Genomic DNA, 25,419 nt, shown 5'->3' with positions numbered 1-25,419 from the left:
CCGCAGGGCTGACTGCTGAGACAATGTTATCAGCACTCCCCATGGAGAAAAAGTGAAAGATGGGGACATTTACACGCACCAATTATCGCTCAAAAGATGGCTTTTGAGCGATAATCATTGTGTGTAAAAGGGCCTTTATTCACTCTTGTCCAGGGTAAGGTCAAACAATTGCCTTTCTAAATGCGAATATTCAAAAGGCAGGGAGGAGGGACTGAAAAATGTACAACTAGAGTCTAAGCCTGAATGGGATAATAGTGGTTACAAAATGGAATTGAGATGGGTCTAAGGCCTGACCCACACAACAAAAATAGCTGCCAGCCCAACCATCTCTATCATAGATCCTGCTTCATACAATGTGGGTGTCAGCTATTTCTTATGGCTGAGGCCGGCCCACAACAGCCACGATCAGCAATCCAGCTTGTTAAGCGTGCCTGTTAACCCTTTAAATGCCGCTATAAATTCTGACAGTATTCAATAAAATAAAGCCGCGTCAGAGGTGTAAATTAATTCCAGATCACGGCTCTTGCTCCAAACGTATCTGTTTTATTTTACATACTGGGTCATAACAGTGGCGGTCGTTTCGACCCGTCACATGGGTCTTTGCCATACTTTGTCATACTATTGGGAATATGATCGATTACCCTAAAGCAGGGCTGGCTTATAGTATGCCCTTTTTCCCAAAAATGTCTAGGAATGGGGAGTTCATTTTTGCGAGTACAGATGGTGCTTTTATGACTGATAATCCTGGATTTGATTTCCATTGTGGTCTCCCCCGACAAGGACAGGATATAAGATAAACTACAAAGGACGATCGGCACGTAAAATAATTACGCATACGGAACAATTCTTCCGTATAAGGATGCATAAACCTATCGCCTTTAAGCATGTTGCTACAGCAGGAGTGATAATATCTGCTGGCCTCCCCTTTCATCCTTCTTTTTGTATGAGCATACCAACTTATCTTTAATGTTACGATCTCTCCTGTAAGCCATTATTGGAGGATTGGCAAATTCTACTATTCGAGGGCAATTCTTACCCAAAATAGGCCAATAATGTCTAACGATACTTGTTATCCTATTACGCAAAGGATTATAAGTAGATACAAATACCACACAAGGTGGCTTATCACGTTTGTCATGAGGGGCCAACAACTCCGTTCGATTCAAGGAGAGTGCTCTTTCTGATGCACTCATTACCAAGTCAGGGGGATACCTCCGGTCTACAAATTTTCTGCACGTTTGGTTTAAACGCAATTCTACAACCTCATCACAAACGATTCTACTTGCCCTAAGCAGCTGGCTCCAGGGTAAAGATTGTAGGGTTTTCCTGGGATGACAGCTGCTATAGAGAAGTAGGTTGTTGCGATCCATTATTTTACAAAACAAGTCTGTTTCCAATCCTCTCTCAGTTTTAACCCTTTACAATCCACTGTCTGACGTCTGAAGACATTCTGATTGAAGACTGTACAGCTCCGATGTCGGAGGATGTCCGGCAGGGTATTCTTACTGTACATTAGTGGCCCCTCTTGACGGGGGCCTCTGCAGCATGTCCCATACCACAGTAGTGGCTCCAGCCAGCAGATGGCGGCATTGTATAATGGCAGAAAGAGCCCCCTAGGAAACCCTGAATCCAAAATTGGATTGCAAAGGGTTAATTACCATTACGTCCAGATATTGAATCCTCTCTAGTGACCAAGACATCGTAAATTTTAATTCTGGTAATAGATTATTTATCATATCATAAAAGGTGTTCAATTCCTCAGTGGTGCCGCTCCACAACATAAATATGACATCAATGAAGCGCCACCATCTGGACACTTTTGGCCACATTCGAGAGGTATAGATTTTATTTTGCTCCACATAATCCATAAAAATATTAGCGAACGTGGGGGTCACTTTGGACCCCATCGCGGTACCCTGGAATTGTCGGTAAAATCCATCCCCAAAAACAAAATAATTATAATTCAAAATTCTTGCAGTGGCATTTAAATGCACCAATCAGAGTTCAGGGGTCGCAAAAGCGCCACCTCGTCCTCTGATGAGACACTGGGGCACCATTTGGTTGTTATGGCAGCCGGTAGCCTTCTGAAAGCCCACAGTCCTGCCATTGCAGATTGCCTGTCAGTTCACGGTATTACATCAAACTGCAGGAGTGTTCAAACCACTGCCAGCGTCTTGTCCCCTATGGACTAAAAAAAAAAAAATGTAAAAATCAGTTTTAGTATTTATTTTTTTAAAAGAGTTAGTAAAAGTCTCCTTCAAAGGAAACCTCTTTTGCCATATTTATAATATAAAAAAAGTAAAATTTGGTATCGCTGCATCCATAAAATTCCGATCTTTCAATGTAACACATTATTTTTTGCACATTCTTTTTTGCATTCTTAAATTTGCAGCGTATTTGTGCACACAAAAACGCAGACAAGTGGGTGAAATATGCAGGTGTAACTATTCGTCTGAAATACGCTTAAACTTGCGTGAATGAACCCATAGTCCTAAAAAAATACGATAATTTAAAAAGTGCACGATCTGTTTTGTGCTGGAGGCAGTACAGTCATATATGTAAAGATGATGAAGGCTTTTGGCCACTAACTTTTGTATGTTTCTCTCTCCTTTTCAAAAACAAAAAAACAGACCCGTCAACAGGCATCGTGTATAGAAGAAGAATTGCAACCTGCAGAAATGTCATTCCATCCTTTCTACAGAAGGTAAATTTTTACATTTTATTTATATATTTTTTCCCCCAGTCGTCTCCACGACAGCACCAATTGAGATTGCCTCCTCCTGATAGGACAGGAACACACTGAGAGGTTAAAAGCTCCCCCCCCCCTTCCCCACTTTCCTCAGTGTCTTCCTGTCCTGCCTACTCACGGGCGGATCGGAGGGCAGTGGGTCAGCCTGTCCTCTCTTCCCAGCCAGACGACTCCCGGGACGCCACATGGGGTGGTAACCCCCGGGCCAGGTTCCTCCTGCGGCGGCCCATGGGGGGTACAAAGCGGGAGCCTCAGTCCCCCTCCTCCTCCTCGTATAGTGGCAGCGCGGCGCTCCAGGAAGCCCTTTGACGTTGGGGGGCGGGGCGTCGCGTCACGTGCCCAGCGTGGTGACGTCATCACGCTCGCATCAGGAGCCGCACAGGGGGGCGGGGCTTAGCGCAGGAGCGCGAAAATTCAAAATAAGGAACCTGAGAGAAGCCAGAAGGTGGACCAGCACTACAGGTCGCAGGGTGTCTGCAGCATCGGTACAGAAATGAGTGCTCCAGCCCTAGAGATAGCTGAAACCTCAGCCTCAGCAGCCGTAAGTAGCCAGTGCGGCAAAAAATACAAAATGCAAAATCCAATGTACTGTATATGGAAAAACTGCATATTTACCCGCAAAAAATACTTTCCCTTTTTTGTCAGGGGGATAAAAAAGACATCCCCCCCCAGAACAAAACCCAAAAAATGTGTGGACTGCGGGACGAGACTGCCAGCTACGTACCAGAGGCCTCTATGCAAGGCATGCGTAGCTAGGCTAGTCAAAGAGGAATCGGGGGGATTCCTGGATGACGTTAGGAAGCTGGTGAAGGAGGAGGTTCGATCAGCCCTAACGTCAGAAAAAGGCATATGTTCCTGACGAGCCTTCCGACTCCGAGAGTTCTATCGGATCGGAGCAAGAGGAACAGGCGGCCGAGGAGTCCTCAGACGATGAGGACTACAAAAGATACCTTTTCCATCAGGACGACTTAACAGAATTAAGTCAGTCAGGGCTACATTAAAAATGGAAGAGCCCAGAGAACCACGTACCCTGCAGGATGAGATATTTGGGGGACTAGGGGAGAGGCGTAAACATACCTTCCCTGTCCACAAAAACATCATTAAAATTATCCAAAAGGAGTGGAAGAAACCAGACGCAGGTTCCTTCTCCGCTAGAGGGGTAAAAAGAAGGTACCCATTTGAGGAGGAAGTTTGCGCAAGCTGGGAAGAGATACCCAAGGTAGACATCCCAGTGGCCAAAGTAGCTAGGAGGACGAGCTTGCCCTTTTGAGGACGCCGCACAATTAAAAGATCCCATGGATCGCAAAGCCGAAGGCCTTCTAAAAAAATCATGGGAGGCAGCAGCAAGCATACTTAAACCAGGGATCGCAGCCACCTGCGTAGCGCACCCTGGGGGTATGGCTCGAACAGCTGGAGCTACACTTAAACAGTAAAACGCCAAGGGAACAGATCCTAAATTCCCTACCTATCCTGCGCATGGCAACAAATTTTCTAGCGGATGCCGCAGCCGAAACGGTTAAACTCTCGGCAAAAGCTACAGCCCGATCTAACTCAGCCAGAAGAGTACTATGGCTGAAATCATGGTCAGGCGACTTGGCCTCAAAAAATAAACTATGCGCCCTCCCGTTCTACGGTCAGTTTTTGTTCGGACCAGACCTAGACAAAATCCTGGAGAAGGCGGCCGACAAAAAGAAGGGATTCCCAGAAGAAAAGCCGCAGAAAGGGAAGACCTTCTTCCGAACCCCAGGGCAACAGCCCGAGGCCTACCGAGGCAAGGGCAAGACAGGCCGCTGGAGTTACCCCAAGGGGGGCAGAGGGAGAAATATCCTCTTTAATCCCCACCAGGGGGAGCCCAAGCAGAGACCCTGACGCCAGCTCCGTAGGGGCAAGACTGGGGAACTTTGTGGACCAATGGGCCGCAATTTGCGAAGGCCCATGGATCCCAAAGATCCTACAGCAGGGATACCGGATAGAACTGGTGTCCCTCCCCAGAAGGAAATTCATCATCACAGGAGGCTCAGGGCGACAGTTACACTTACTAAGGCAAAGCGTTCGGGACCTGCAACATCTAAACGCAATATCCCCCGTACCGCAAAACGAGGAAACTCAGGGCCATTATTCCAGGCTCTTCCTAGTAAGGAAACCCTGCGGGAAACACCGCATGATAGTGAATCTGAAGCCTTTGAACACCTGTGTCAAGTACAGGAAATTCAAAATGGAGTCCATCTCTTTAGCGATAAAGTTGATTCCCAGAGGGGCCTACATGGCGTCCATCGATCTGAAGGACGCTTATTTCCTCGTACCGATCCACGAGGGGTCCCAAAGATACCTAAGGTTCGCAGTGGATATGGGCAAAGAAATAGAGCACCACCAATTCAGATGCCTGCCTTTCGGGATCTCCTCAGCACCCAGAATTTTTACCAAAATTATGGCAGAGGTAGCTGCCTACCTGAGAAAAAAGTCGATCCTAATAATACCCTACCTGGACGATATTTTAATAATAGCAGAGTCCAGGAAACTACTAATGAAGCACCTAGAGATAGTGCTAGAACTCCTCCAGTCTCTAGGATGGATCATAAACTGGGAAAAATCCAGCTTAGACCCCGACAGGAAGAAGACGTTTTTGGGCATAACGCTCAACTCAGAATCACAATGCTCCTGCCTGCCCGAGGAAAAAATCCAAAGGCTGGTCAGATCCTTCCTACAGAAACGATCATGCACAATTCGGGAAGCCATGTCTCTCCTGGGAAGCCTAACGTCATGCATTCCCGGAGTAGCATGGGCCCAGGCTCACACCAGAGCTCTACAGGCCTCCGTCCTATCCGCATGGGACAAAAAGCAGTCCTCACTAGGGACAAAAATGTATATCCCAAACACAGTAAAAACATCCCTGCGTTGGTGGACATTCCCAGCGAACCTGCAGGAAGGGGTTCATTGGCTACAAAACCCAGCCACGCACATCACAACGGATGCAAGCGCCTGGGGATGGGGAGCGCATGTGGGGAACCAGTTCTTTCAGGGCCCTTGGTCCCAAAGGATAAAAGAACAATCCTCCAATTACAGAGAGCTACAGGCCGTATGGCGGGTCCTACAGCAGTTAGGAAACTCGCTACGGAACCAGCAAATAAAGATACTGTCGGACAATACCACCACGGTCGCCCATATTTGGCACCAGGGGGGCACAAGGTCTCCTGCCCTGCAAAACATTTCGCAGAAAATCTTCCACTGGGCAGAGGGCCGTATCCTTTCAATCACGGCAACCCACTTAAAAGGGACACTAAACCAAAAAGTGGACTTCCTCAGCAGGAGGCAGATAGACCCAGGAGAATGGTCTCTCTCCCGGGAGGCATTCAGAATCCTGACCAACCGGTGGGGGTCCCCACAATTGGACCTATTTGCAACCAGGGAGAACGCCAAAGTAGGCAAATTCTTCTCCCTCCGGCCAGGAGATCGTCCTACAGCAATAGACGCCCTAGGCCAGGACTGGGGAAAGGGGCTAGCGTACGCGTTTCCTCCGATACCGCTGATCCCCAGGGTCTTAAAACATTTCAGAACCCAGGTATGCACGCTCATCCTGGTGACCCCCTTCTGGCCCAAGAGAAGTTGGTTCGGTCTTCTGACAACATTGAGTGTCCAGGACCCAGTCACCTTTCCGACCTGGACAGATCTGCTATCACAGGGGCCACTGAACCACCTGGGCTTAGACAGACTCCACTTAACAGCATGGCTCTTGAGGAATCCTCACTAGGGGGGAAAGGATTCTCATAAAGAGTGGTAGAAACGTTAATGTCCAGCAGAAAAAAGACGACCCACCTTATCTACCAGAAGGTTTGGAGAAGGTTCTCCTCATGGAGACAGGGAAGGTATTCCGGGGATTCGATCCCGAGCATCCCTTTGATCTTAGAATTCTTGCAGGAGGGCCTACAGATGGGCCTCTCTCCAAGTACCCTGAAGGTCCAGGTCGCAGCCCTTAGCGCCATATGCGACACAAAGTTCGCGGACAATAGATGGGTCAACAGGTTCTTGACAGCAGCAGCTAGATTATGACCTAGACCCATAAAACTTGTTCCAGACTGGAACCTTAATTGGGTTCTACGGGCCATGTCAGCGGAACCATTCGAGCCGATCGAAGCACTACCGATAAAAATGCTTACAATCAAGACCGTTTTTCTAGTAGCAATCACGTCTGCAAGGAGGGTTAGCGAGCTTCAGGCTCTGTCCATTCGCCACCCATTTCTAAAAATCTCGGATTCCAAATTATTAATTAAAACGGACCCTGCCTTCATGCCAAAGGTGGTATCACATTTTCATAGGTCCCAGGACGTAATAATTCCCTCATTTTTTAGCAAACCAAAAAACGAGGAAGGAAAAAACCCTAAGCTGCTTGGACGTCAGGAGAGCAGTCCTAGGCTACATAGATGCGACAAGCCACTGGAGACAGGACGACAACTTGTTCATCCAGTTCAGTGGCCCAAATAAAGGGAACAAAGCGGCAAAAAGCTCCATAGCCAGGTGGATCCGCCTGGCCATCATAGAGTCCTATAAGGCCCTTGGGAAGGAAATCCCCTTAGCTCTTAAAGCCCATTCTACAAGGGCAGTAGCATCCTCATGGGCCGAACATAGCTCAGCCTCGGTCGAGCAAATTTTCAAGGCCGCAGTCTGGAAAAAACCCCACACGTTCATTAAACATTATAGGGTAAAAGTGCAGCAGGACGAGGACATGGCCTTCGGCCGCAAAGTCCTCTCGGCAGCAATCCCACCCTAATAAACTTTAGTTGGTACGTCTCAATTGGTGCTGTCGTGGAGACGACTGGGGAAAAAATGGATTATACCTACCTGATAATCAGGTTTCCAGGAGTCTCCACGACAGCACCCGTACCTTCCCCCCCCCCCTAAATGGATAGAAAGGAAACTATAGAATATAATATAAAAAACAAATAAATATAATATAATATAATTTTATAATCACCAAAAAACCCGGTTAAGGGAAGAAATTTAAGTTGAGCTCCTACCCCGGCAATTCGTTAGAATCCACTGAGGGAAGGGGGGGAGCTTTTAACCTCTCAGTGTGTTCCTGTCCTATCAGGAGGAGGCAATCTCAATTGGTGCTGTCGTGGAGACTCCTGGAAACCTGATTATCAGGTAGGTATAATCCATTTTTTTATATATATCTTCGTTCGCCATCAGTTATTCTTTACTTGAAACAAGGCATTAACTTGCATGCGATACATGTCACTTTTGATGAAACATTAAGAAGTAGTTCCCATTAAGATATCTTAAAATACTAGCCTTGAACAGTCATGTAGCCAAATGTGCTCTTGGTCTGTAATAAACCTTAAAAGAGGTCCTGAACGTTTCCTATTAAGATGTGGCACAGCTTTTTTTTTTTTTTCTTTTCTTTTCCCCTTAGATTCTTTTCAAAAAGGAAACCGTCACTTCCACAACATGTCTCCCTTATATCAACTACTTTTTTCCCGGCGTCATCCTGACGGCAGACATGGAGGTTGCACCTTGACCTCGTAGGGACAGGAAGCAAGAGACTTTAAAAGGCTCCTCCCGTCTCCCATTCACCAGTGCTTCCTGTCCCTACAGGGACATGCAAGAGGAGCTCCCTCCAGGGAGCTGCAGGATGACAGCTGGGGGAACGGTCCACAGGGCTGTTTTCCCCCCTCACCCTTTTCCAAGCAGGCTGACTGGAGGGATTGACGGTCCACGGGGCTGCTTCCCTTCTCATCTCCCCTCCGGAGAGTCAGCGCGGTCCGGGAGCACGGCGGGCCACGGGTCTGACCGCCCGGGATTCACCACCGCAGCAGTCGGAGCGACGGACCAGAGGTCCTTGAGTCCCCTCCTTCCTCCTCCAGCTCGGAGTTGTTTTTCAGCCGGGGAGAGCGGCGGGCCACGGGCTCAGATGCCTCTCTCCTCCAGGCATGCCGGCGCGGCGTCGGGGGGCGGAGCCAATGATGCGGCGTGACGCGGTGACGTCAGACGCCGTCAGCTGACCCGGAACAGCGGGAGATTTGAAAATAGAGACCCCCCCGACAAGCTTCCACTGACAGCACACCTTCAGGGAAGGATTTATCTGTCTACCTGGTTCTGTCTGCTTTTCTGCATCATGACTACAAAGGAACCAGAGATGGAAGCCCTGCAAACTGTAAGTGTTACTTGTTGCAGGAATGTTATGCTCAGGGATTTAGCATTGTGTGTTTTTCCCTTATGTGCATGCATGTATATTCTGCAGGACAGTGAATCCACTCGGTCTAAACAGGACCTAAAGAAAAAACACAGGAAAGGCGCTCTGTGTCTTTAAAAAACAAACAAACAAACAAAAAAAAAAAACTGGACGAAGCGTATAAAGAGCGCTATGCCCCGATTGTACCTCCAGGATCCTTACGGATGAACAGGCGCATTCAGGGAAGATATTAGATCCCTGGTTAGAGAGGAGGTCCGGGCATCGATTTCCAGTCTCCCCCCAGCTCAGCGGAAGGAAGGGCCGCTAAAAGGGCGAGCCACATACCGCTAATGAGCTCAGAGTTTGAGCAATGCCTGGGCAACTTGTCAAATGGCGAACTCTTTGACCGTCCCCCTGACGCCAGGGATGAGAATATAAAGTACTATTTCTCATCTGGGGACCTGGCTGACCTGATCAAAGCAGTCAGGGATACAAGGGGATGTGGTCGAGCCAAGATCCGTACAGGACACCGTGTCCGGCGGGCTCAGACCAAGGAACCGCACAGTGTTTCCGTTTAATGATACCCTGAAGTAATCACGTATGAGTGGGCTGCGCGAACAAACACCTCTATTTGTCCTGCGAATATAAAGAGAGACTCCTTTTTGTGGAGAAAGACGTGAGCATCTACGCACGGTCCGGGAGCACGGCGGACCACAGGTCTGATCGCCCGGGGTTCACCACCGCAGCGGTCGGAGTGGCGGACCAGAGGTCCTTGGGTCCCCTCCTTCCCCTGCCACAGCTCGGCGCAGTGGTTTCAGCCAGGGAGAGCGGCGGGCCATGGGCTCAGATGCCTCTCTCCTCCAGGCATGCCGGTGCGGCCGCGCGCGGCGTCAGGCACAGGTGGCCATAATGGCCAAAAAGACAGCCCTGCCATTCAAGGACTCCTCTCATCTTAAAGACCCGATGGACAGGGTTGACGCCTTGATGGAAATGGGCCTGGCAAACAACGGCCTATACGCTGAAGTCCAATATCGCAGCGACTTCTGTGGCGAGGTCGATGTTCCTCTGATTGGGGGAACTCGACGACCAGATTAAACAGAAGGCCCCTAGAGATGCGTTACTGGGATGCATGCCTCTACTTAGATCAGCAACAGGCGGTCTGGCTGAAAACATGGAAAGCAGATACGGCTTCCAAAGGAAGGCCGTGTAACATCTCGGTTTCATGGCCAGCACATCTTTGGCGCGGACTCGGAGGAGATCCTAAAAAGAGCTACCGACAGGACCCACAGTTTCCCGGACCAAGCAAAAACGGGATTTCCCCACAAACCTCAGCCATCCTTCAAGCCATACCGAGGCAAAGGAAAGACGGGGTGCTGGTCCTACCCCAAAGGAGGCAGGAGTAAGACAAAAACAACCCCTTCCCCTGTAGGCGAGTACCAGGGGGGGGGCAGACTGTTGAGCTTTCCCGGCCCCCCACGCAATCCCCCGCCCTGCAGGGTATCTTTGGAAATGAAATTTCTAAGGTGCTACAGATGATGGTGATAGTCCAGGTCCCCGCAGTAGAACAGGGCTTGGGGTTCTACCCACCCCTATTTCTGATCAAAAAACCGAACGACAGTTTCGGATGATCCTTAATCTGAAGGACCTGAACAGGTTGATTACCTACAAAAGGTTTAAGATGGAAACCATCAGGTCTGCAGTAACTCTGATCAAAAGAGGGGACTTTATGAGTACCGTCGTTCTAAAGGACGCGTACTACCACGTCCCAGTCCTGTGGGAACATCACAAGTACCTGCGGTTTGCCATCAGGATTGGCAGCCGTGTACACCATTTTCAATTCCAGTGCCTACCCCTCGGAATTTCAACGGCACCCAGGATATTCTCTAAAATAGCGCAGAGATGGTGGCGCATCTCCACGTGGCAGGCATTAACATTGTCCCATACCTGGACGATTTCCTAGTAATGGCATCCTCGCCGAAGATCCTCAAAGAGGATACCAGCCGAATCATCTCCCTGTTTCAGAGACTGGGGTGCTTAGTTAACTTCCCTAAATCTAGTCTTCTCCCTGAGACGCGAAAGACCTCCTGGGGGTACAGATAGACTCAGTGTCTCAGATCTTGTCTTTGCCTCCACCCAGGCAGGAAAACCTTAGTCTGGCAGCACAGAAATGCGGCCAGAAGAAACAAATAACGATTAGGGACGCAACGAGGCTCCTGGGCCTCATGACCTCCTGTATCGGCATTATTCCTTGGGCCCAGGCTCACTCAAGGACGCTACAGAGAGCCACCCTGGGCAACTGGGATGGGGCAACAACCTCTCTGGACCGCAGAACGCCCGTGTCATCAGCGGTCACAAGGTCCCTCCGCTGGTGGCGGTCAACTGACAACCTAGAGGCGGAGTCCCCAGGGGTGACAGAGCCCTTCATCTCCGTAGTCACCAACGCAAGCCAGCCTGGCTGGGGAGCGCAAGTGGGGCAGCGTTTGCTCCAGGGCAAATGGGGTCCGACATTGCGTGCCCAGACCTCAAATTTCAGAGAGCTTAGGGCCATCTGGGAGCATGTTAAGATCTTCCCGGATAACGGGACCGCCGTTTCACTTATTCACCACCAGGGAGGCACCAGAAACTTTCACCTACTGAAATTAACAGCCCCGATTCTCCGATGGGCCGAGTCCACGGTACAGTCCCTGACAGCGGTCCATCTCAAGGGATCCCAGATCCTGACAGCCGACTTTCTAAGTCAAAGAGGCCTAGACCCCGGGGAATGGTCTCTGAATCGAGGAATTTCGTCTCATTACAGAAACCTGGGGCAGTCCACAGGTGGACCTGTTTGCGAGCAGCAAAAATTCAGAATGTCCCGCCTATTTTTCCCTAGATCCGAGGGACAAGTCCGAGGGGTTAGACGCTTTTCCCCGTAGTTGGGACTTCAGTCTGGCGTATGCCTTCCCCCTCCCCCATACCCCTGATCCCGAGAGTTCTTCAGAAGGTCCAGCAGAGCAACATCACGCTGATCCTGATCACCCAACACTGGGGGAAAAAGGGCATGGTTTCCGGTGCTCCTAAAGCTCGCCATCTCGGAGCCAATCTGCCTTCCATCCAGGAAGGACCTTCTAGCGCAGGGCCCAGTTCTTTGCTCCAACCTAGAGAGACTGAACCTCGCAGTGTGGATATTGAGGAACAGACGCTAAGACAAGGTCTGTCCTCCAGAGTTATCGCAACTCTACGCCAGTTCGAAAACCTGTAACCTCAGCTACTTATAATAAGATCGGGGAAAAAATTCTCCTCCTGGAGGGGGCTGGAGGTCTCCAATCTTGACACTTTGGTGGCGGAGATTTTGGACTTCCTCCAGATAAAAACCTGAGAGCAGGAACCCTGGAAGTACAGGTAGCAGCGCTCTCAGCCATTCTAGACCAACCTTTGGCGGATCATAGACTGATCCGCAGGTTCATGAAAGCGGCAGAAAGAATGAGGTCAGTTAGCTGTAGTACAGCTTCCTCCATGGGACCTGAACCTAGTTTTCCAAAGCCTCTGCAAAGACCCCCTCAACCTATCGATCAGATTCCGATTAGGTTCCTCACGTTTAAAACTGTATTCCTGGTAGCTATCACAGCAGCAAGGCATGTAAGCAAGCCCCAGGCCCTATCTTGTAAGACGTCTTACCTATTAAGCCAGGACGATAGGGTCCTACAAAAAACAGACCCCCGTTTTTCTTCCAAAGGTAGCCTCAAAATTCCACAGACAGGAAGAAATTATTCTCCCATCCTTCTGTCAAAATCCTCAAAACGATAGGGAAAGAGACTACCATAGCCTGGATGCAAGGAAGGCCATTCTATGCTACCCAGAGCAGACATTATCCTTTTAGGAAGGCTGACTGTCTTTTGTTCAATTTCAGGGGCCAGGCAGAGGAAGAGCGGCTTCTTGGAGACCCATTAGCCACCGGATAAAATCCATCATCCAGCAGGCCTACTCGTCCTGCAACAGCGCTATCCCGGAAGGACTCAAGGCCCATTCTACCAGGGCAGTATCCTGCTCCTGGGCGGAGAGGGCTATGGTGACGCCGGACCAAATCTGTAAGGCAGCCACATGGTCCAACCTGCACACATTCGCAAAACATCACAGGCCGAATGCGGACCTCTCCTCCGATCTCTCTCTTTGAGGAGAAGGGTCCTGCAGGCAGTGGTCCCTCCCTAAAGAGTTAATCTGGTATACTCCATGTCTGCCGTCAGGATGACGCCGGGAAAAGGGAGTGAATTTCTTACCGAAAATTCCTTTTTCCCGAGTCATCCTGACGGCACGTATTTCCCTCCCAAAAATTCACACGTTTATATAAACGTTTATGCGGGCACGAATCTGTAGCCCAGAGGCTCCTATGTTGGACATTTCCTTTAATGCGGAAAATTTGTGCATATTATCTTGTGTTATGTCCGGGTAAGCTACCCTCGTGTTTGTGTTCAAATGAAACTAACCATGTTGTTTTTTTTTTGTTTTTTTTCGGAGCAAATAAATATCTTCCTTGGTTAACCACGACATGTCCATGTAAGTAATTTAGAAGACACTGGTGAATGGGAGACGGGAGGAGCCTTTTAAAGTCTCTTGCTTCCTGTCCCTACGAGGTCAAGGTGCAACCTCCATGTCTGCCGTCAGGATGACTCGGGAAAAAGGAATTTTCGGTAAGAAATTCACTCCCTTTTTGTCCTGCAAAGTAAGAATTCTGTACTATCTCTTCCTTAGAACTCTGTGTTGTGGCGTTCTTCTGTTACTCCTCCTAGAAACTTATGAATAAATTGACAACTGGGTGTTACCAGCTGGGGGTGTGTCTATACAGAGTGTAATGTTGTCCAATCTGAGCTGAGTGTGTAGACATACACCCCTTTGTCAAAGGAGAATGGTAGCACCCAGGTTTTGATTAAGTCCTAAATTTCTAGGAGAAATAACGGGAACGTCTTAATGCAGACTTTTTAAGGAAAGACACCTTTTTGAGGAGCCACAGTTCTATTGGTCAGAGGAATAAACTACAGGTGGAGACTAGATCCTCAGCGTGAGGACCCAGCAAAATTGGCGTGACTTGGATTTCATACAGAGGTCTTCGGTTTTTAGAGAGCAGCTGTCTATTGGAGGTGCTCTATAAAACCTTTATGCTCTGGAGGACCTTTACCATATGCTTCTAAGCAAACTTCGGTTAGTTTCAGCCTGCACTTGCACAACAGTCTTCCAAGAGATAACGGCCGCCTGCAGACAGCTGGGTCGGATCCCGAATTCTCGCAGAATTCTTGCAGCGGGCTCTGACCAGCGCCCCTGCAGTGACCAGTGCGGCTCACCTGCTTCCGCTTCTGCTCTGTGATGTGCCAGCTGCCGCCCAGCCGGCGCATGCGCAGAGCGCGAGACCCGCACAGAAATAGAACATGCCGTGATTTGTTTACCGCGTGTGTTTTCATGCGGACAAATCATGGCTGTGTGTATAGGATTGCGTTTTGCAATGCAATCCTATGCAGGTGTGCACGGGCGGAAATTCTGCCATGGAATTTCCGCCTGTGTGCAGGGGGCCAACCAGTAGTTGTTGGGGGACTGTTGAATGAAAATTAGCTGTCCATCATGGACGACCCATTCAGACATAACTCTATTCTATCTGTATAATTGGCGTGGCGTGTTATGGTAACAAACGGATGCTTTTCCTGTGTATACAACAAAACTATGAAGTGGAGATTACAATGTGCAGGCATACAATTTGTTTGACTTTTTCTTTCATGCATAATCAGTCCAAAAAGAGCGGATTGTCAAGGTAGGAAAATTTTGCCGTTGCCAATTGCCGAGTTGTGCCTGTCGATGTCTTGCATGCAACAGTTGGCAAAAGGGGGGTCTTTTGAAATCCATCATTTTAAATAGGCTATAACTAGCTGGAAGCAACTCCAAATGAATCATGGAATGGGCAGATAATTTACTTAGCTCTTAGCAGTAGAGGGAATCAGACTGGGGACTAAGCAGTTTGCATAAATCTTTAAACATTTGCATGACCTCGCCATCATTTGTTAAGGTCATTGAGTGCATATGAATACCAAGCGCTAACAGCAGTCGGTCAGCTTTCATCATTGCTTAACTATTAATCCTCGAGTCTAATTACAAGGATGAATACAGATACTTTTTTCTACATCTCGTATTTCATCAGGTCACACATAGAAACAATTTGCATTTAGAAAGCGCCTTTTATCCAGACAGTATTACAAAGCGCCTGATTATTTTATTTGAGAAATATATAAATTGGTAAAGAATGAAGTGACATGCATGCAACGTGCTTTGGAATACTGATGTACCTATATACAGCCCAGAGGGGCACGAATATGTATTGCTGGTACTCCGTGAGAGCAAATACAAGAACATTACCTGTTCTAGACCCAGGTCGAACTCCTTAAAGTTCAAAATTGTCCACTGTGGAAATTCTTGGTATTTAAATGGTCACTGACTCTTTTTAACAAGCTTGTGCTTATGTGCTTAGAAGTGAAAATCACTTTATTTAACAATAATATTTTTGTGCAGAGAAATGGCTCAAAATTGCTGGCCACTAGGGGTCTCTCCTCTGTCTAACTTGCTATCCCTTGCCTGTTGTCATGTGCAGTCTATCTCCAGTAGAAGACGCTGAGATGGATTACAGAAAGTAGGAGAGAGTGCCTCATACTGCCCATAGATGTCTATAGAGAAGAGGGGGGGGGGGGGGGGGAGCTGCTGCAGAAAGAATGAAGTAGATGCACACAGATGTGATTCTGTGACTAATAGTAGATCTCTACTCTCTGTCCTCTATTGAAATACTGGTAATTTATTAGGAAATTATAGTATCGGTGTTTCTGGTGGCGCATTTGCACCCCACAGCTGTGCTACATGCACTGCTACATACATTGTTCATTCCATACTACAGGTCTCAGAAGCAGCACTGCAGTGGAGATGAAGGAGCTCTAATGACGTCACGGTCATGCTCCGTCCCTGATTACATGACTGTGATGTCATCAAAGGTCCTGCATCCTTGTGCGGATTATGGGCGGACTACAAACACCCGAGATCTCAGATGCTATTGAATACCAACAAACATCTAGTCGGACAGCAGCTGTGTGTGTACAGGACCTGTTATTATGTCAGTCATGTGATCAAGGGCGGAGCATGTAACTCCCTCACTGTGGATGAAGGACCTTTTACATGCTCCGTCCCTGATCACATGACAGTGACATCATCAAAGTCACTCACAACCCGACGGACAGCTCGTCGGTAGTAGTTTGATATCTGCAATGCTCAGCATCATGAAGGACATTATACAGAAATACTATTTGAGGATGTGTTAAAGAGAGATGGAGACAGAGTTCCTGCTCTCCTATACGTGTAGTTTATGGGAGACTATCTAACAACTAGTCCTCGGAAAGGCTGAGGATTGGAGAGAGCCTTCAGAGGGAAAAGCTCATGATAAATGTGAAGTACAAGTCCTATCCAGACAAGAAACGGTGTTCCTCATGTACGCATACAGCAGCTTCTAAGTTTTTGTAACAGTATAAATGGCAGTGATTTTATATTTTACTAGTCATATGAACGGCTCAACACATGCCTATAACTAGTATGGGGACTCTTCTCATGTGGGATTTTCTACAGAAGAGTCCTGGGGCCATGTTTAAATTACATACAATTAAAGTACCTTTCGAAGATCAAAAAGAATTCACCTTTTAACCACCAAACTTTGACTTGTTTCGAGTTGCTTTTTTACAACAATTTTTTGATATTTTTCTATACTTTCCCAAGGAATAGTTTAATTTCATGAAATAAATCAGTTGACTGAAACAAAACGCCGTTTCTTTCACATGTTTAGCTTAAAGGGTAAACAGCACTTTCCGTCTACAGTACTCGCACTCCATCGTTGCTGCAGACTGAGGGTGCAGATACTCTTTAAGAGAGCTTTCCTTTTTTCAGGCCGGTCTCGCACGAGTGGATTTGACTTGTGGAATCCGCGATTGTCACCCGCTGGGACGATCCGCGGTATTCCGCACTCATTACAAAGACTGAACATGTCCGATCACATCAGTGGACAACGATTGCGACTTCCGCGAGAGGAAATTTAAATTACAACATGTTCTATTTTTGTGCGAGTTCCATTGAAGTCGATAGAAGCTATAGACAACTTTTAACCTTAAGTGATGAGCGATTGGGCAGAAACGGAGAATACTTGCTAACATCTTTGTTTCTTAAAGCAATGTTTCTTGCGTGCTTAAAGGCAAATTCATTCTAAGTGTTATGAATTTTCCAGGGAGATCTGCATGTTGTAGGTAATACATAAATGTCTCTTCTTCCTACGTGCCTCTACGGTAAAGCATGAATAGTAGACGGCGGCCATTTGTTTAACAATTATAACACCTTTTTTTATTTTTGCCTTACAAGCCTAACATTGTCTTATAGAAAAAACTGGGTTGACCAATTAAGGGCAGTGCAAGCATTGGTAACCTTTCAGAATAAAACTCTGGGCTGTTTCAATAAACTTCAGTACTTTGTGATAAAGACCTTGAAAATCAATGTGCTCAATACATTTTAATGGCACACATTTATCACTGTACATTTCTGTGCTTTTGAATTCGCCATCCTTTTGTTTGGACTTGTTTTTATGACTTCTTTTGTGTGGTATACATCACTGTTCCAAAGGCTTTGATAAGTGTTGCACATGTACACATCTTTTATATGAATTCTGCTTTATCTTTTTTAAGAAGCGCATCAGAAATCCATTGATAACCAATAAAACATCCACTTAATGTGAAAACTATAGATTAATATCTACCTCTATGCCCACTCTCACAGGAGTGTTTTTATAGCTGTACTAAGCCTCCATTCATTTCAATAGGGCCTCTCACAATTGTTTTAGCTCAGTGTTTCTAACGTGCGCTAAAATGAACGCTGCATGTTCTACTTTTTGGTTTTTCAGTGTGGTTTTGATGCCCTGCATCACCCATTGAAACGGGTGGTGTGCGTAAGAAAGGAGGAGGCAAGGGCCGTATAGGTTTAAAGTGCGCAAGATGATATGCGGGTGCTGCCGACCAGATACTGCTCCAGCTAAGTGGGTGTGGGGGAACTGAGGGATACAAAAAAACAACTGGTGACTCGGGAGTAATTAAATACTTACAACAGTTAAAGGAGATGTCTCGAGGAAGCAGTTAATTTTTTTTTTTGCCCAGTCCCCCCCATTAAACATACATTACTAAGCCCCCCTGTAAATGACATTTCTAGCTGGTTCGTACTTACCGTTCCAGCGTTTCAGCAACTTATAAAAGTTTCCTCAAGATGGCCGCCGGCTCTTTCCCCGACGTGCGCGCTCCCGAGACGCCGCCAGCTGTGTCTCCATGGCAACCGGACGCCCCGCAGCCGCCGACCAGACGCCCACCGCCAGGCAGCAGGTAACCGGCGCTAGCCCCCGGCTCCCCAGCGCTAGACCCTCAGCCCAGGTGAAGCCCCCGGCTCCCCAGCGCTAGACCCTCAGCCCAGGTGAAGGCCCCGGAGCCCAGCGCTAGGTTCCGGAGCCCAGCGCTAGTTCCCCCGGCCTAGCGGCAGCCCCCCCCGGCCTAGCGGCAGCCCCCCCCGGCCTAGCGACAGCCCCCCCATCGCAGCGACAGCCCCCCCATCGCAGCGGCAGCCCCCCCCCCGGCCTAGCGACAGCCCCCCCATCGCAGCGACAGCCCCCCCGGCCTAGCGCTAGTTCCCCCATCACAGCGGCAGCCCCCCCCCCCCGGCGCAGCGGCAGCCCCCCCCCGGCGCAGCAGCAGCCCCCCCCGGCGCAGCGGCAGCCCCCCCCCGGCGCAGCGGCAGCCCCCCCCCGGCGCAGCGACAGCCCCCCCCCCGGCGCAGCGACAGCCCCCCCCCGGCGCAGCGACAGCCCCCCCCCGGCGCAGCGACAGCCCCCCCCCGGCGCAGCGACAGCCCCCCCCCGGCGCAGCGACAGCCCCCCCCGGCGCAGCGGCAGCCCCCCCCGACCCATCACTTACCTGGGAGGCTTCTCGGGGCTGCTGGGCTGGGCTGGGCTGGGCTGGGCTTCTCCGCTGGGCAGCTCCAGTTTCTGCACCTTCCTCTAACAGAGGATGGTGCAGAATGGCCGCTCCAGCGCGCTCCTGAGCAGTGACAGCTCGTCTGCGCATGCGCAGAAGAGCTGTAGCGGGGAGCACACTGAAGCGGCTCGTGCTGAAAGGAGAAGACCGGACTGCGCAAGCGCGTCTAAAAAAGCAAGCTGCCAGCGAATTTAGACGGAACCATGGAGACGAGGACGCTAGCAACGGAGCAGGTAAGTGAATAACTTCTGTATGGCTCATATTTAATGCACAATGTACATTACAAAGTGCATTAATATGGCCATACGGAAGTGTATAACCCCACTTGGTTTCGCGAGACCACCCCTTTAAGCTCAAACTTCTCCTTTATTTGATGATGTACACAACCAGCATTGGAAAACTCATTTCAGGGCAAAACCCTTCATCAGCTGAGATGGATTATGGAGACCTAAGGGATTCTCCTACCCTGACTGTGGCACCCTCCACTGGCATTCAGTAGCAAAAAAGGCAAACACAATTCTGGGATGCATTAAAAGAAGCATAGAGTCTAGATCACGTGAGGTCATTATCCCCCTCTTGCTTCCTTAGTAAGACCTCATCTGGAATACGGTGTCCAGTTTTACCACTTAAGGACCAGGGTGTTTTGGGTCCTAAAGGACTAGACACTTCTTAGGGCAGTAAAACCACATGGGTAAAATCCCTATTATAATTTTTTATTTTTATTTTTTGCCTTCAGCTAGCAAAATAATATTTGCTACGTTTTTTTTTTCCGTGACACACAGGGCTATTTTTTTTCCACTGACCCTTGTTTTCTTGGAAGTTAAGTTAATACTTCCACTTTCACTCTTTAGTACATGGCTCTTATTGATCTTCTCCTTTTGGGTTCTCATTTTAAATCCATCATGAAATTCACTGAAGAACTGACCTGCTCCTGCTTGATTGCAGAAGCAGAGTCTTTAATTCCATGCAGTACTACTGCTATTAGCCCAGATTAAAGCCCAGGGTCAAGTGCCATATATTTACCTTGCTCGGTCCTTAGGGGGTTAAAAAAGACCTAGACAAATTGAAGAAAATTCAGAGAAGAGTTACCAAGATGGTGAGCGATCTGCAAATCATGTCCTATGAGGAACGGTTAAAGGATCTGGGAATGCTTAGTTTGTGAAGAAGGCGGCTAAGAAGAGACTTAATAGCTGTCTACAAATATCTGAAGGGCTGTCACAGTGCAGAGGGATCAGCCTTATTCTCATTTGTACAAGGAAAGACAAGAAGCAATGGGATGAAACTGAAGGGGAGGAGTCACAGATTAGATATTAGAAAAAACTTTCTGACAGTGAGGGTGATCAATGAGTGGAACAGGTTACCACAGGAGGTGGTGAGTTCTTCAATGGAAGCGTTCAAGCAAAGGCTGGACAAATATCTGTATGGGATGATTTAGTGATCCTGCACTGAGCAGGGGGTTGGGCCCGATGACCCTGGAGGTCCCTTCCAACTCTACCATTCTTTTATCCCGGCGTCCTCCCTGGTAAGTAGTACCTTGCGCTTCTCAGGTTTCCAACTGTATATAATCCAGGTGAAATGATGGAGTTTTGCCCCGAATTGCGTTTTCCAATGCTGGTTGTTTATATTATCAAATAAAGGAGAAGTTTGAACTTAATCATTCCAAGTTTTTCATTTCCCCTGGAGTGTAGCGCCAAGTCACCAGGTCACTATTTTTTTTTCCTGTATCCCTCCTTTCTCTACTTGGCTTTTCTTCTCTTCCCTCCTGCACTAATCTTTCACCCTAAATCTCTTGATAATTTGTTTTCCCTTGGCCTGTGTTTATCAGCTTTATTACGGAGAGGGCAGGGAGCAGGAGAGTGGCTGCTAAGATGTCTCCCAAACACAGCACACACCGAAAATAATAAAAAAAATCTTGCTCTTCTATCTCTCAACTATGCATGGAGGACATTATGCAATAATGAACCGCTAGCCTTGATTCCCGCTATGGGATGACATCGTAAAACACTTACTAGCAGATGCGCTTTTGTGTGTCTGTGTCACTTACCCTTAACACTCAGTAAGTGTGTATGGGATCCTATGTACTAGTTTTATCAGTGAATTGGGAGTTATCTGTGTAGGAGAGATGAGGAGAGGAAGCTAAGAAAATATGTAACAACAAAGTTGTGTTTGTGTTTTTTTTGTTTTTTTTTCTTTTTCTTTTAATGTGACTTAAATCCTTTGCTTGTATTATTGATTTATGGAAAGTTGTTTAGTATTATAGATAAACTTTTAGGAAACTTTTTTTTAAATTAAATAAAAAAGAAAAATGCCAAAACCCATTTCTGCCTAAACTTGTTCAGCTCTTAGGTTTGTACCAGATTGCTACATTTGCTTTTCTGGGTCTGCTAAGGGACTAAAGCAGCATGGCCGCTTAATGTATTGTTTACCTGCCACTTACTGATTGCTGTCTCTTTAGTGATCTGGAAGAGAAGCTCTACTAAACTGTCTTGCAAACTTCTCTTCAGACCAGGTCGGTGTTTAACGATTTTCATAACAGGAGGACCGATTTCTTCAAACTGAAAAATACTGGACTTGCTGCCCATAGTGACCTCAGCATGCAGTTTTCATTTCTTTTTTTCAAATTTTTTTTTTTCTCTTATTTTATGGTCAAAAAAAGACTATTTCTTTCTTTACGGCTTTGCTAAATGAGACTTCTAATGAGCAGTTAACAAACCATTAAACGCCTTGCTTCAGGATATGTAGGTACTCACAGGTTCACAAAGTGTTTAAGCATGTCTAGCCTGTCTTTCATCAATACTTGATCCAAGCCTAATCCCTTACTAAGATTTGATTTGGTGTTCTTTGTCCTGATGACACAATCCCGCTATGATAGCTGATGGACCTATTGTGGCTTGCTTTTGTGCAGTGTATTGCTTGTATTTATGGCTTTTCTGCTTTCGTGAAACACAAATTGGGCAGATTTATCAAAGCTATTGCAAAGCAAAAACTGAGCAGTTCCCCATTACGACCTGGAACCTTCATTCTAAAAAGAAGAGCATTGCCGTTTTAATAAATCTCACCCATGGATATGTTGTATTAAAGGTATAAATAAAGATTACTGATACAATTTCTAGTAGGGAACTACTGGGTATTTCTGAGGATTTTCTTTGTTTATCCACAGTGGAGCATCCTCAAGATATCAAATGTGTACCTGGAAGAGGAGTCATGGCTGGACATGCGGTCACGTGTGATGAACCTGAAGAGCCGCTGCCTAACATGGGCCCAATATGCATCAATGAATGAAGAGTCTGTTTACAGGGAAAGCAAACAGAATTCCAATTGGTAAGAAACATAACTTGTATTATCAGGAGGAGGGTCTTGCTAAAATGTTTTAGATGGAAGTTATCATCTGTTAGCGAAAAAAAGGAAGAAGTCTGGGTAACATTCTGTGTCCAAGTTTGTTCAGTAGTCGTAAAACAGAATCCACATGTTAACATATAAAGGCCATGCTGAATTTTTTTTCTAGTAGATGTACGCATGTATAGGACGCACAAAATGGCGTCAATGAAAGTACATTGCTTGTCATTGTTCCACACTATTTAATGTCTGTCTTTTAGTTTATGCCAAGATTAACCCCTTCCTTCCATATGACGTAAGGGTACGTCATGGGAGTGGGGTACTTCCTGCAAAATGACTTACCCTTACGTGATAGGGATAGCGCGAGATCATGGCAGGGAAAGGGCGCTCCCTCTGTGACTTCAGCCAGCTCTCGCGATGTTATCGCAGAGAGCCCAGCTGGTTACCATGGCAACAGGATGCCAGATACCAGCGTCCTGTATTGCCAGTGCCTGTGATTGCTGTAATAAGCGATAAGGCATGGCAGGAGAGAAGTCCTGCAATGCCTTATCATAGCGCTCATCGGTGCTGCAGTGTAAGTCCCCCAGAGGGTCAAAAATTATTTCACAGAGGGGGGCAGTTTAAGTCAGACTAAAAAGTATAAAGCCCAATTCACAGACGTGACTTCCACTAAAATCATAAATTTTTATTAGAATTAATGTTAAAACACACACACTGGGCACAACACAAACACCACACTAATCCAGGTTGTGAAGGGTATATCGTCCACTTCTCAGTTGGTGAGACCCAGAGGGTCAAAAATGGTGTAAAAAGATCAAAATAATGTACAAAAAATAAAAATGTTAAAAAAACCCATTTTAATGCTTTTTCTCATATTAGCATTAAGAAAAAAACCAAAAAAATCCCACTGTATATCGTTGATTCTCTAAAGACACGTACGATAAATTGAACTTTTTTTTTTTTTTTTTTATCCTGCACGGCAAAAAGCGTTAAAAAAAGGCTTAAAAAAAACTGAGGTAAATTGCTAATTTTCAGCATTTTGCCTGCCAAAAAGCACAATAAGTGATTAAAAAAAGCGTATGTACCCTAAAATGGTACCAAAAACTACAACTCGTTTTACAAAAAATAAGCCCTTATAGAGCTCCGTCCATGGAAAAATAAAAAAAATTATAGGACTTTTGAATGCAATTTTCCCCAGTAGTCTCCACGACAGCACCAATTGAGATTGCCTCCTCCTGATAGGACAGGAACACACTGAGAGGTTAAAAAAGCTCCCCCCCCCTTCCCCACTTTCCTCAGTGGATTCTAACGAATTGCCGGGGTAGGAGCTCAACTTAAATTTCTTCCCTTAACCGGGTTTTTTTGTTGTTGTTTTTTTTTTTTTTTTTTATTATAAAATATTATATTATGTATTTATTTTATATTCTACAGTTTCTTTTCTATCAATTTAGGGGGGGGAGGTACGGGTGCTGTCGTGGAGACTACTGGAAACCCGATTATCGGGTAGGTATAATCTATTTTTTCCCCAGTCGTCTCCACGACAGCACCAATTGAGACGTACCAACTAAAAAGTTTCCCTACGGTGGGATTGCTGCCGAGAGGACTTTGCGGCCGAAGGCCATGTCCTCGTCCTGCTGCACTTTTACCCTACAGTGTTTAACGAACGTGTGGGGTTTCTTCCAGACTGCGGCCTTGCATATCTGCTCGACCGAGGCTGAGCTATGTTCGGCCCATGAGGATGCTACTGCCCTTGTAGAATGGGCTTTAAGAGCTAAGGGGATTTCCTTCCCAAGGGCATTATAGGACTCTATGATGGCTAGGCGGATCGACCTGGCTATGGAGCTTTTCGCTGCTTTGCTCCCTTTATTTGGGCCACTGAACTGGACGAACAGGTTGTCGTCCCGTCTCCAGTGGCTTGTCGCCTCTATGTAGCCTAGGACTGCTCTCCTAACGTCCAGGCAGCTTAGGGTTTTTTCTTCCTCGTTTTTAGGTTTACTAAAAAATGAGGGGATTATTATGTTTTGGGACCTATGAAAATGTGATACTACTTTTGGCATAAACACCGGGTCCGTTTTAAATACTAATTTGGTGTCCGAGATTTTCAGGAACGGGTGGCGAATGGACAAGGCCTGCAGCTCGCTAACCCGTCTTGCGGAGGTGATGGCTACTAAGAAAATGGTCTTGATAGTAAGCATTTTTATGGGTAGTGCTTCGATCGGCTCGAATGGTACCGTTGTCATGGCCCTTAGAGCACAATTAAGGTTCCAGTCTGGAAAAAGATTTATGGGCCTAGGCCGTAATCTAGTTGCTGCTGCTAGGAACCTGTTGACCCATCTGTTGTCTGCGAACTTTGTGTCACATATGGCGCTAAGGGCTGCGACCTGGACCTTCAGGGTGCTTGGAGAGAGGCCCATGTCTAGGCCCTCCTGCAAGAATTCTAAGATCAAAGGGATGCTCGGGATAGAATCCCCGGAATCCCTTCCCTGTCTCCATGAGGAGAACCTTCTCCAAACCTTCTGGTAGATAAGGTGGGTCGTCTTTTTTCTGCTGGACATTAACGTTTCTACCACTCTTTGTGAGAATCCCTTCCCCCTTAGTGAGGATTCCTCAAGAGCCATGCTGTTAAGTGGAGCTTGTCTAGGCTCGGATGGTTCAGTGGCCCCTGCGATAGAAGATCTGTCCAGGTAGGGAAGGTGACTGGGTCCTGGACGCTCAATGTTGCTAGAAGACCGAACCAGCTTCTCTTGGGCCAGAAGGGGGTCACCAGGATTAGTGTGCATACCTGGGTTCTGAAATGTTGTAAGACTCTGGGGATCAACGGTATAGGGGGAAAGGCGTACGCCAGCCCCTCTCCCCAGTCTTGGCCTAGGGCGTCTACTGCTGTCGGCCGATCTCCCGGCCAGAGGGAGAAGAAGTTGCTTACTTTGGCATTTTCCCTGGTTGCGAACAGGTCCAATTGTGGGGTCCCCCACCGGTTGGTCAGGATTCTGAACGCCTCCAGGGAGAGAGACCATTCTCCTGGGTCTATTTGCCTCCTGCTCAGAAAGTCCGCTTTTTGGTTTAGCGTCCCCTTCAAGTGGGTTGCCGTGATCGAAAGGATCCGGCCCTCTGCC

The 25,419-nt window shown here is 47.3% G+C and overlaps 1 protein-coding gene across 1 annotated transcript in view; it reads left to right on the top strand.

Moving 5' to 3' along the window:
* The window catches only part of PRELID2 (PRELI domain containing 2), an 87,480-nt gene that overhangs the window by 26,731 nt on the left and 35,330 nt on the right, over window positions 1-25,419 (top strand). Inside the window, exons 3-4 of the mRNA XM_066591250.1 lie at window positions 2,631-2,704; window positions 22,131-22,291. Coding sequence (XP_066447347.1) covers window positions 2,631-2,704; window positions 22,131-22,291 — 235 coding nt within the window. The remainder of the gene's footprint in view (window positions 1-2,630; window positions 2,705-22,130; window positions 22,292-25,419) is intronic.

Source organism: Eleutherodactylus coqui, chromosome 2, assembly GCF_035609145.1.
Source record: "Eleutherodactylus coqui strain aEleCoq1 chromosome 2, aEleCoq1.hap1, whole genome shotgun sequence".
Taxonomy (NCBI): Eukaryota; Metazoa; Chordata; class Amphibia; order Anura; family Eleutherodactylidae; genus Eleutherodactylus; species Eleutherodactylus coqui.
This window is presented reverse-complemented; position numbering and strand designations above follow the sequence as displayed.